This window comes from Arvicola amphibius, chromosome 1 (assembly GCF_903992535.2).
Source record: "Arvicola amphibius chromosome 1, mArvAmp1.2, whole genome shotgun sequence".
Taxonomy (NCBI): Eukaryota; Metazoa; Chordata; class Mammalia; order Rodentia; family Cricetidae; genus Arvicola; species Arvicola amphibius.
Genome location: NC_052047.1, coordinates 36,868,060 through 36,881,477, shown reverse-complemented (window position 1 = coordinate 36,881,477; position 13,418 = coordinate 36,868,060). Strand labels below are relative to the sequence as shown.

The 13,418-nt window shown below is 44.6% G+C and overlaps 1 protein-coding gene across 1 annotated transcript in view; it reads right to left on the bottom strand.

Moving 5' to 3' along the window:
- Pds5a (PDS5 cohesin associated factor A) overlaps positions 1-12,601 on the bottom strand; it is a 99,642-nt gene extending 87,041 nt beyond the window's left edge. Inside the window, exons 1-2 of the mRNA XM_038327396.2 lie at positions 12,412-12,601; positions 11,415-11,589 (exon numbers count right to left, since the gene is read on the bottom strand). Coding sequence (XP_038183324.1) covers positions 11,415-11,549 — 135 coding nt within the window. The 5' untranslated portion in view covers positions 11,550-11,589; positions 12,412-12,601. The remainder of the gene's footprint in view (positions 1-11,414; positions 11,590-12,411) is intronic.
- Positions 12,602-13,418: the final 817 nt, after the last annotated feature.

Sequence of the window (13,418 nt, the reverse complement as noted above, 5' to 3'; positions counted from 1 at the left end):
CAGTTCCACACTCTAGCTTCTGTAGGTACCAGGCAAACATATGGTACACATATTTATGTTCAAGCTAACCATTCATGCACATAAATAAAAATTTTAAATTGGAACTTAAATGCTCACTTTGGCCACATAAGCTAAACCTACAAAGTATTACAAGGCCAATTTAGGGCTGGAAAAATGATTCAGTTGTAGGTAAAGGTACTTGCTATCATGACCAACCATGTGAGTACAATTCCTGGACTCATATTAGGTAAAAATAGATAACTGACTCCTTCAAATTGTCCTCTGACTTACACATGTGCACCATGGCTGTGTGCACTCATACACAAGTACAATAAATAAATGTAATTTTTAGAACTGGGTAATAAACCCCACTTAGAGTCAAAAATAATATAAACAATAGGTAAGTATAGAGTGTTCAGGTTTTAGTATGTTAAGAAATAAAGTGGAGACAGTAGGAGGTGGTGGTACATGCCTCACATGCCTTTAATCCCAGCACTTGGGAGGCAAAGACAGGTGGATCTGAGTTCGAGGTCAGGCTGATCTACAGACTGAGTTCCAGACAGAAACAACTGAGAGATAACTCAGAAGAGCACTTGCTGTTCTTCCAGGATAAAAGTTTGGTTACCAGTACCCTTATCAGGCAACTCCTAACAACCTATAACTCCAGCTCCAGAGAATCCAAATTTCTCTTTTAGCCTCTATGGGCACTCACATATATGTGCATATGCTCAAAATACACACACACACACACACACACACACACACACACACAAACTGAAGCTGGCATGGCAGTCTACACCTATAACAGCAGAGATTGGAAGACTGAGAACTGGAAGGGTGTCACTAACCAGACAATCTTGCTATTTGGTGATCTCCATATTCAGTGAAAAAAATTATGTCTCAAAGGAAAGGAGAAAAAGAGAGAGGGAGGAAAAGGGACAAAGGCAGAGAAAGGGGGAGGGAGGGAGGGAGGGAGGGAGGGAGGGAGGGAGGGAGGGAGGGAGGGAAGAAAGGGTGATAGAGGAAGACACCCAACAGTAACTGACTCCTGGCCTCCATATGCAGATATACATATATGGACATACAGGTACACACACATACAAGTACACAGATACAGAAACTCAGGTATACAAATACCACCATACAACACTCACAGCCACAGGTTTCTATGGCTATGGTAAATGCCATGACTAAAAGCATCTTGGGGATAAAAAGGTTTATTTCATCTTAGAGTTTACAGTCTATCATCAAGGAAAGTCAGGGCAAGAACAAGGTGGGAGCCTGGAGGCAGAAACTGAAGCAGATATCACAAAGGAGCCTACTGGCTTGCTCAACCTGCTTTCTTATACTAACCAGGACTACCTGTCCAGAGGTAAAAATCACCCCTAGCAGGCTGGGCCCTCTCACATCAATCATCAAGAAAATACAGACTTGCCCACTGGCAATCTGACGAATGCATTTTCCACAGTTAGGTCCCCTTTCCAGACAACTCTAATCTGTGTTAAGCAGATAAAAACAAAAAATAGTCGATGCAAACATATACACAAAAGTGTGAACAGCAGCAGTAATGCCTGTGATTCTAGCACTTAGAAGGTGGAGACAGGAGGATCAGAGCAGCAGTTCAGGTTCATCCTAGAATAGTTAGTTGGAGGCCAGCCTCAGCAGCATGATTCTGTCTCAAAATTTAAAAATGTAAATAGAAAGACAGGAAGGTGGGCATGAAAGGTTTTAACTGTAATCCTAGTATTGAAGCAGAAACATAAGAAAGCTCGTGACTAGTCTAAGGCTGCATAATCAGACTGTCTCCAATCATTAAATTTAAAAATCAAATAAAATGTAGTGCAAGTTGTATCTGTGGTTAAATTCCTTTGCCTGAGTTCAATCTCTAGAACCAACACAGTATTAAAAAAGAAGAAACTCCCATAAGATGTCTTCTGACCTCCACACATATGTACACACATACCCCCAAACACTAAATAATCTAAAAAGTTATTTTAAAGAAGTAAACATAAATGAGGCCAAGAAAAATTAAATAAGGCAAAATAGGAATATGTCAAACTCTACTACAGAGCTACAATAATGAAAACAGCCTGGTACTGGCATAAGAACAGACAGAAGAACCAATGGACCCGAACAGAAGACCCCAATATCAATACACACATCTTCGAACACCTGATCTTTGATAAAGAAGCAAAAAAATATCAAATGGAAAAAAGAAAGCATATTTAACAAGTAGTACTGGCATAACTGGGTATCGAACATGTAGAAAAATGAAAATAGACCCATATCTATCACCACACACAAAACTCAAGTCCAAATGGATCAAAGACCTCAACATAAAGCCAGCCACACTGAACCTTCTCTTCTAGAAGAGAAAGTGGGAAGTACACTTGAACACATTGGCACAGGAGACCACTTCCTAAATAGAACCCCAGCAGCACAGACACTGAGAGAAACAATAAATGGGACCTCCTGAAACTGAAAAGCTTCTGACACATGCCATAGCACTTGTGTGCCCATGCACATACACAGTAATAATAAAGCAAAATGAACTGCAAGGAAATCTTGTAGGCAGGAGGTATCTGAGTCATAGAATGAGCCTGAGATCCTGGGCACAATCCCTAGCACTTCAACTTTTAATCAAAGAAAGAAACCTTATGATACTGATAAAAAAAAATGTGAATTTACTTTTGTGCTTACAGTAGGATAGTATGAAAATTTGTCAATGTTATAGAAACCAGGCCTACTTTATAAAAAGAATAAATCTAAATATGAAAAGGAGGAAAGCCTAGGAAGAATTATGTGATGAGTTTCAACTGGGGGTATCCAAATAGGCATTTGACTTACTGATTAAATAAACGTAAGTTTATTTCCTAGCTCTGTATACCGAGAACTTAAAGGATTATATCCTATAGGCAAATATAAACCCTAGATTTTGATTTATTAATGCCACTTTCTACTAAAACTGGAAATGTTAGGGCCACCGGAATAAAAGAGCTTCCCAAATCTGGGCCAGAAAGCACACGATAAATAACACCTTAGACAAGAAGTGAAAGGGTCACTTCTGAAAAGACAATCGCACAGGTGTAGGTGATGCGTTATTTTCTGAGCACCTGGCAGGATGTTGGAAATGGAGCAGAAGTAGAGCTTCTTCAATTTCACCTACTATGACATGGACCTGAACCAGCTGCTGGACATAGCCTGTGAGTGATTGATGCAATTGTACAGCACCTGCCAGAAGTGACCCCTGAACCAAAGCCTGCAGTGGATGCTACACTCACTGTATTCAGTAGCTTGAACAAGGCCAAGGAGGTACAACCCACAGAGAAGCCAAAGATGGTGAAGACCTACCTTTGGGACAAGATCATCCTGCTGGAGGTATTATATGCTAGGAAGCATAGTGGGCTTGTACGATAAGACCTTCAACCATTTCCACTACCTACATCAGCTCATAAAGCATAGTTGGACTACATCAGTGCCACCTGGTAGTCTCACTTCATTCTCCTGAAGGAGCTGTGACCAATACAGACTTGTGCCTAGTCAAAGGGAGGTAAGAGAATGCAAAAAGACAATAGGGAGCGTGAGCTGAGAAATGCAGCTCAGTAGTAGTGGAACTCTTGCCTTGATTTAATTCTCAGTTTGGCAAGGGGAGATTCTTTAGCTGGACAAAGTGATTCAAGAAATCTCAGAGGCAGGAGAATTAATACAAGTTCCATGCCAGTCTAGTCTACACAGTAAGACACTATCTCAAAAAGAAAAAGACACTAATATTAAAAAGGATACCAGAGCTAAATTTGGTCTGCCTGAACCTCAACTCAAAAAACAGTGTGACATTTGTTTCTAAACATGGCTAATTGTGATAGCTTTTGACAACTTGACACAAACAGAGCCTCCATCAGATTAGCCTGTAGGCATGTCTGTGGGGCATTTTCTTTTCTTTGCTTTTGCTTTTTGTGAGACAGGGTCTTAGTGTGTAGTTCTGGCTGGCCTGGAATGCAGACAGGGCTGGCCATGAACTCAGAAATTTGCCTATCTCTGCCTCACTGAAGGTATTTTCTTGGTTAATGACTGATTTAGAAGGGCCCAGTCTACTGTGGGCAGTGTCATTCCTGGATGGGTAGTCCTGGGTTATATATGAGAGCTGAGCAAGCCATAGAGAGCAACTCAGTAAGCAGAACTCCTCTTTGGTCTCTACTTCAGTTACTTCCTTGGCTTCCCTAGATGAACTGTAACCTCTAACCAAAATAAATACCTTCCTCCCCTAAGTTGCTTTGGGTCAGTCATTTAACACAGCAATAGAAAAGCAAATAAAACAGTTAGAAAACAAGGTAGTCTAATAAGTTATTTTCTAAAGCATTACTTACTAATTGCAAAGGAAAAGAAATTTGCTTCACACCAGGCAGTGGTGGCGCACACCTTTAAAACCAGCACTCAGGAGGCAGACGCAAGCAGATCTCTGTGAGTCTGAAGCCAGCCTGGGTTATCCTGGTCTATAGAGCGAGTTCCAGGACAGACTCCAAAGCTACACAGAGAAACCCTGTCTCAAAAAGCCAAACAAAAAATAAAAAACAAAAAACCCAAAAGACCAAATATTAAATAGCATACCTAGAAGGACGAGTGACATGTTTCCCAATATAATGTAAAAAGACTATTCTATTCAACTCTCCCTAAATAGTATACTTGCCATAATATAATAGAATCAGAATAGTAAGAGAACCTTAAGACATACTAGATGAATGCATTAAAAAGGTTATGCTGGGCTGGACTTGCTTCTCTTCCAGAGGACTGGTGTTCAGTCTCAACACCAACATGGCAATCCACAACCATCTGTAACTCCAATTCTAGGGAATACAATGCCCTCTTTTGACCAAGAGGCCGCAAAGCACACACATGGTACAAAGACATACATGCAAGCAAAATACTCATACACATAAAATAAATATATCTAAAAATAAAAAAGATTACATCAGGGTGGAGGCTGTAGCTCAGGAAGCAGTAATGAATACTGGCCAAGCATGAGCAACTCCCTGAGTTCAAACCCCAGCACATGGAAAAAAAGATTTAAAATAAATATGAAAGAATAAAAGGCCAGAATCAAACGAGGATATGGAGAAATGACCAAAATTAAAAGAAATTATAAATATTTATAATCCTATATTAGATTAAGGTAGAGGGGGAAAGTGAACTTTTAACATCTTAATTTTCCCCCAAAACAACATATTTCTAGTACTCTTACTATAAAATGGAAGGCAGGAAAATTGTTTAAAACTTGCTAGACAGCTACTTCAGAGTACTCAAGATGGCAGAAAGAGACCTTGCTGCAACAAGGTGAAAGGGAATAACTGACTCCCAATAGTCTCTGAAATTTGCAAGTGAGCACAAGCATACAATTTTCTTAAAAATTTAAATTAAGCCGGGTGGTGGTGGCACACGCCTTTAAATTAAGAGCAGAAGGGATTAAAATCCCTACATAAAAGTACTTAATCATTTAACAAATATTTACTATGTATATGGACCAGGTATTAAGATGGAAGAATATGCTACGAGAATCAATAAGTGAACAAATGTGATCTAGTGTCTGTATTCATAAAGCTTGGGCAGAAGACAAATCAAAGAAACAAATGTCCAGAACTAATAAAACTTCAAGTATATGACCTGAAGGAGTTGGCACATGCCTGTAGTCTCAACACCCAGGAGGCAGAAGCAGGCAGATCTCTGAGTTCGAGGCCAGCCTGGTCTACAGAACTAGTTCCAGGATAGCTAGAGATGTTACACAGACAAACAGTAACTGGAAAAAGCAGGGAAAAACAAAAAGCAAAACAACCCAATAAGAAATCTAAGACACAAGACACTTCCCTTAGTAAAAACTGAGAGCTATAACAAAAGATGTTCTGGACTATACAATGTGAACAATCTATTAAAGCAGAAATGAACCTAGTATATTCAAGGGGAACAAAAGGAAACCAAGTGTAATGAAACCTAACACAATAGAGTAGTTCCTGAAAAACAGAAATTGAAATTTTACTATGCCCAGGCATTCTGGTGCACAATTTCAATTCCAGCACTTCAGAGCAGCCAGGACTATGTAGAAAGACCATGTCTCAATATATATATATATATTTTACCATGCAAACCTGAGGATGCCCTGAGTAGACTGAAGAAACCTACCAAAGAGGTGTGCCTGCTTTAGAATCCCTGGGAAGGTAGAAGCAGAATGAGAAGCTCAAGGTCATCCTCAGCTAACCAGCAAGCTAGGGATCAGATAAGTCAAAGCAAACCCACCCTCTTCCACTCTCAGTCACAACTCTTGGGCTGGGGAGATGGCTCAGAGAGCAAAGGCAATTGCCAAATTTGACAACCTAAGTTTGATCCCTGGAACACATAAAAGTGGACAGAGAGAAGCAACTATACAAAATTGTCCTACCTCTCCACACATGTGCTGTGGACATTTAAATTGAAATATTTAATTTTAAGCACTCACTGGAACTCCTCCCGGTACTATGTTTCTTCACTCTATTAATTTCTTTCACGTCTTCATATTCTTTACTAATATTTTCTAAATACCCACGCCTCTACCCTGGCAAGAGGTATTTTTGTTTGAGGCTGGTCCCGACACTTTTTAAAACATCACAAGTCTTTAGCCATATCTACTAAAGACGATTTAGATGCAAGTTACATCAGAACCAAAACAAATACAATGCCAATGCCACTAACCAGCTACTGAGTCATTTAGATACAACAGACATAACTTTTGTCATCTGCTAAGAGTGGGTTCCAGAATTTTTTAGGATCCTTCTAACTGTAAAATTATGGAGCCAGTAATAAATAAAAGTGCTTAGCAATAAGATGCAACCAAGCCAAACAATCTGAGTTCAATCCCTGGGACCCAAGGGGTAAAAAAAGAGAACTACTTTCAGTTGTTCTCTGACTCCCTCATGCACACCAAGGCACAGTAGACCTATATACAGAAACACAATTTTTTTCTTAAAGTATGGAGCCAAGTTCATATAGTGATACATTTTTGTGACCCCTAGGATATAAGATCAGAATTCTGGGAGTAGTCTGGGCATGAAGAGATCTCTCAAGAATAAACAATATGAAGGGGGAAAAAAGAGAGGCTAAGGATATGGGTCAGTTGGTAGGGTGTCAGTTTAGCATGCATGAAGCACTAGACTCAATCCTCAGGTGTGGTGGCATATACCTGTATTCATAGCATTTCAGATATGGAGTTAGGAGGATCTTAAATTCAAGGCCAGCCTGGTCTCCTGGGCTATGTGATTTTGTCTTTATTAAACAGCAACAACAACAACAAAAACTGATGCACATCTTCAATTCCCAGCAACTGGGAGACAGAGGCAGGCAGATCTCTGTGAAATCGAGGCCAGCTGGTCTACAAAAGCTAGCTCCAGGACAGCCAGGGCTACAGAGAAACCCTGTCTCAAAAAACCAAAAAGAAAGTAAAATTTATAAAAATGTGTATCAACTTTAACTTACAAAAAAATTCATAATAAATGAATAGCTAACCCAGTGTTGTCCTTGACCTTTTGCAGTCAAGAGTGCTTCTAATATTTATCTATCTTTATTTAAATGGAAAAGTATATCATAAGTTCCCGTTTTTAAATTTTTCATTGTACTTTACTGTGTATGTATGAGAGAAAGAAAGAGGGCGGGAAAGAGAGAATATGCATGGCTTGCATGTGAAGGTCTAAGGACTTGTGGGAATCCCTTCTCCTTCCACAATACAGAATCCAAGTTGGACCCAAATTTTCTTATTTAAGAAAAAAAGACTGTTTACCCCTAAGAATTCAACTTTTAATATTCTTTTATCTAATTTTATTTATTTTTTGGAGACAGGGTGTCAGTGTGTACTCCTAGCTGGCCTAGAATTCTCTATGTAGACCAGGCTGGCCTGGAAATGACAGAGATTTATGTGCTCTCCTTGAGTGTTGGGATTAAATGTGAACATGACCATGCCTCGCTATTTCAATTTTTGTTTTGTTTTTTGGAGACTAGGTTTCTCTGTGTAGTCCTTGCTGTCCTGGAACTCACTCTGTAGAGCAGGCTGTCCTCAACTTCAGAGATCTACCTGCTTCTGCCTCCCGAATTGCCGGGATATAAGGGGGCATTTTTCAATATTCTTAATTTAAACACTTAATCAAAGCTAGATGATTGCTAGGTTTGGTGGCACATATCTGTTATCCCAGCACACTCATATCAGGAGGCCAAAGAAGGATCTGTGAATCTAGGATTAGCTCTGAATCTAAGATTAGCCTGAGCTAAACAGTAAGACACTGTCTCAAGCCAAGCAGTAATAGCACATATCTTTAATTCCAGCACTTGGGAGGCAGAGGCAAGTGGATTTCTGAGTTTGAGGCCAGCCCGGTCTACAAAGTGAGTTCTAGGTCAGCCAGGGCTTTTACACAGAGAAACCCTGTATCAAAAAACAAAAAACAAAACAAAAAAAAAAACAAAAAACAAAACAAAAAAAAAAACCAAAAAACAAAAAACAAAAAAACCAAAAAAAACAAAAAAACAAACAAAGAAACAAACAAAAAAAAGCCTGTCTCAAAACTGGTCAAAAACCTGTGTTGAGTCGCTGATCTTATTGGAACACATCTTTAACCCCAGCACCCCTGGCAGAGGAAGCCACCCTGGTCTACATAATGAGTTCTGTGACAGCCAGGGACAAATAGAGAGACCCTGTCTCAAAAACACTAAAAAACAAACAAACTGGGATAGGGAATAAAATACAAAAGGACAAAACACACACATACAGGTATAATTCTAATTTTACTGAACAGTTTTATTTTTCTTAGTCATTCAGTCTTACTCGAAATATCCAATATAATCTTATGAAGCATTAACAAACACTCAGTACAAGTACCAAGATTCACTTTGGGGAGCTAAGGAGAAACTAAGTGACCAGTGCTTTCCTTCCAAGTATAAGGATCTGAGTTTGAGCTCCAATCCCCAGGACAGCATAAAAAGCTCCATGTGGACACAACAATTGTAGTCTCAGCAGGAGGATTCTCCAGCTCACTGGATAGCCAGTCTAACTTAATTGGTGAACTCCAGGACAATCAGAAACTTTGTCTCAAAGGAGGTGGACTTCACAGGTGTTCTCTCAAAGGCCAGAGGACAGAAGGTAATAATACCCAAGACTGTCCAGAGGCCTCCACAAACTTACACAAAAGTGCCTATGTACCTACACACAAACACACAAGTACACACACACACACACAAACACAGACATATAGGCTAGGCATTCTCACATAAAAATTTTAGTTGAGCACAGTGACACTTGAAAGGCAGAAAGAATGGAGAGAACTGAGGGAAATTTAAGATCAGCCTCATTTACATAGCAAGTTTTAGGCCAAAACAAAACAAAACAAAAAAAGATTTACCTGCCTTAGGCTGGGGTGGTAGGTAGAGCAGGGCCTGGGTTTAATATGCACTGCCTACATGTGCATCCTCCCCACCCCAGTAAAGGGAATGGAAAGAAAACAGAAAAGACCTGTTTTAATTAAAGAAACTGATTCTTTCAAAATGGCAACAAATGGAAACGAAACCACAGTAATATTTTAAATACACAAAACTTACTAGACATTATACTCAATTCTAAGATCAGGCCCTAAAAATACATTGTATAAAGTTGCACAAATGGGCTAGACAGATGTCTCAGCGATCAAGAGCATGGCTGCTCTTCCAGAGAACCCCAGTTCAATTCCCAGCACCCACACAGCAGCTCAAAACTGTCTGTAACTTCAGTTCCAGGAGACCCGAAACCCTCACACAGACAGAAATGCAGGCAAAACACCAATGCACATAAAATAAAGTTGCACAAGGCAGAAAAGTTGTCAACCATGTTTCTTGCCGGGCCTTCCACCATGTCTGACTTAACTTCGAAGCATCTTAGTACAACGGTTCTCAACCTTTGTAATGCTGAGAGCCTTTAATACAGTTCCTCATGTTGTAGTGACACCAGCCACAAAAATATTTTTGTTGCTACTTCATAACTGAAATTTGCTACTGGTAAATGTAAATATCTGATATACAACGTGTGAAAGGGTGGTTCGACTCCCAAAGGGGTCTCAACCCCTCATTTGAGAATCACTGTTTTAACAGGATGTGGTAATTCTAGCATTTGGAAAGTGGAGGCAGGAAAGTGGTAAATTCAAGACCAGCAGGGCTACACGAGATCCTCTCTCAAACAGCTCATCTGACCCATTCTTTATTTCCACTGTCAATGCCCTACTTACAAAGTTTAAGATCTTTCACCTAAACTTGTTAGTTTCCTAGCAGAACCCATCTCCCTATTCCAAACAAGCCCCAACTATGGCAACCAAAATGCCTACAATATTCCCTGGTGAATGTAAGTTGCCCCAGAGTGACAATCACTACCTGAAACTGATTCACTAACAAAAACTGCCCTCATTTGGTAAGGCTCCATCCACAATCTATGTCCACAGAAAAGAAAGCCCAACACCGACCAATGCAAAATTGAAGCATATAACACTGACGTTAAGTATTATCACATTTACACCAAGGAAGATAACCCTCACAGAAACAGCGATAATACAGTCCTCAAATTTCCTGGGCGTGAGTACTTAAATCATTTTACTTTAAGTTCAAATTTAGCCACACTGTATACATAGTTAAGCTTCGAGCTATTCGAAAATTGTGTGAAAATGGGATAGGGGGTATTGATATATGGATGATGATGATGGCTCAGTGGTTAAGAGTACTGGCTGCTTTTCCAGGGGACCTGGGTTCAATTCCCAGCACCCACACAGCAGCTCACAACTGCTTGTAACTCTCCAGCTCCAGGGATCCAACACCCTCACACAGACATGTATGCAGGCAAAACGCCAATACACATAAGGTTTAAAAAAAAAAAGTTGTCTGTGCTCACATCAGCTTATTTGGAGTTGATAAAAACAGTAACTTTCAGCGAGCAGTAGTGACCGCTTTTAATACCAGCTTTTAATACCAGCACTCGGGAAACAGAGGCAGGAGGACCATGTAAGAACAGCCTGGTCTACATAGTAAATTTCAGGACAGTCAAGGCTACAGAAAAACCCAAAAGGAACTTTCCGGGGCAAATCACTGCCTACACTTAAGGATACAGGCCACAATATTCAGTAAATGAAAGGGATCACAGAGAGATGAGATGCAACCAAATCTGAGTTTTTATGCTTAATAAACAGGAATAGTGAACAATCACACTCCTTTTAAATGTCGCATACTTAGGTCCTTTCAGAACCTATCCAAGTTGGAATACTTTTAAGAGAGAAGACGATAAGCTATCTTTAAAAACTTCGTATTTCAAAACTCCAAAGGCCACGCCGCATAGTCCAGTGGAACCACGAGTCACCAAGCCAACCGGAGCGCAGATCATCGACCCAGAAGCTTACCTTCAGCCGTTTGATCATTTCGTCTGTGGTGATCTTGTCGGTGATTTCCTTTACTCCAGGGGGGTAAGCGATCTTTCCGTCCGCACTCACGACGCCACAGAGGGCAGCGGCAGGCTTCGGCTGCGTGAAGTCCATCCTGGGGGATAACTTTTCTCTCACAGTCCTCTACCGGCCTCTATCGGTCAGAAAACCAAAGTTCAGCGGGAAAGGGGCGACTTTGTAACCTCTTTTTCATTTCAAAAATCTCTAATCTGGGAAGAGCCCTTTCTTTCTCCGAGACCGGGGAACCCCCCCGCCACTCGCTCCACCTCTGGGACTCGGATCCCGCTAGGCGTCCGCCGCCCCCACCCGCTCCAGCCCCGGAGCCACCGGGCTCCCGGCTGCCGCGGCCGCGGGAGGTACCCAACAGCGCCCGGAGTTTCCTAGCCCTCCTTTCACAATGAAATGCACCCCCGGGCACCTAGGTCGGAAGTTTGGTGGTCTCGAGGGACCAGCGAGGACCCAAAGACCCCAACTCGGCTCAGGAGAAGCGGCCGGGACCCCGTCTGGCCGGTCCCCTCCGGGAAAGGAGACGCGAGGCCTAGAGGGTTCAGCTTAGGCCGCAAAACTAGGTCCCCAAGAGGACCCACGCGCGACGCCGGCGCCCGGGAGCAGAACGCCCTGGCCGCGCCGAGCCCCGGGCCCCCGGCGTCCCCGCCTCGCAGCCGCCCCTCCCCAGCGAGCCCGCCACCCCCGCCAGCCGCCCCCGGCCCGAGCCCCGCGCCAGGAAGCGGAGGACGCGGCTCCGCACTTCACATTTTGTTCCGTAACTTCAGCAACCGAGCCCGGCGGCGTCTCCCGCCCCTCGGCCGCCCGGCGCCACCCGGCACCGCCGAGGCCCGAGTAGCCGCTCCGGACGACCCCGCCGGGCCTCGGCGCGCGCCCTCCCCTGCGGTCTCCCCCTTCCGTCCCTCCCTCGCCGCCGCCGCCGAGGGCGCGAGCCCGGCCGCCGCTTTACCTCCTCCTCATGCGGGCGGACGGTGCAGCGAGCGCCAGGCCTCTGTCAGGTGGTTGTGCCACCGCCGCCGCCGCCGCCGCCCCTTGTCGGCCTGCACACAAAGCGGCTCCGCGGGTCCCGCCGCCGCCGCCCGCCCGCCCCGGAGCGGCGCTGGGGCTGGCGGTGCCGAGGAGCAGCCGCCGCGGGGGGAGACGCGGGCCGAGCGTGCGCCGGCCGGGGCGACACTGCCGCTCTCCGTCGGGCTGAGGAAGCGCAGCCTCGGCCGCGACTCCACCGAGAGCCCGCGCGCGGGTGCACGCCCGCGCGTCCCCCGCGCTCGCCCGCCCGCCGGCCCGCTCGCTCGCTCGCCCGCACCTCGCGCCCACCCGCACCCGCCGCCCCTCTCGCCGCGGCGCGCTCCCGGCTGCCCTTGCCCCGCGGAGCGGGAGCCTCGCGCACACCCAGGGCCCGTCACGCGAGCGGCGCGAGAGCACGCGAGAGCAACGCGCGCCTCGCTCCCGCCCCTTCTTCCGCCGGCCGAACCCCCGCCTCCCTCGGGCCCGACGCGGCCGCGCGCCGGGGTGGACAGCGCCGCCACCCGTTTGGCGCCAAGACCTGGCGGCGCGGGCGCCTCCGGGAGGCCGGCGGCCGAGCGGGCGCGCGGAGGAGGAGGAGCCCCGGTGGCGGGAAGCGGAGGTCGGGAGGCGCTGACCTGGGGCGCTCGCGGCCCGCTCGGAGTTCGGGGCTCTCGGAAGCTTGTCTGATGGGGGACGTGTGAAGCGGACGGGCTGGAAAAATGGTCAATTGCTCGCAGAAATTGCTAGTTTCTCCTCCAGACGTAGCTATAGAAGCCGAGGCAAAGTTTTACGAAGGGGCACAACGTGGGCTTGCTCATTCTTGTGTCTTCGCCCGAGGTCGCTCCCTACGACCTTAGATGCCTCACAAGATTTTTTTCAAAGCTGCAGTATCGAAAGTTGGCAACGGGACGCTCTCAAGCTATGGTTCTTGGGCTTCTGGCCTCTCAGTCA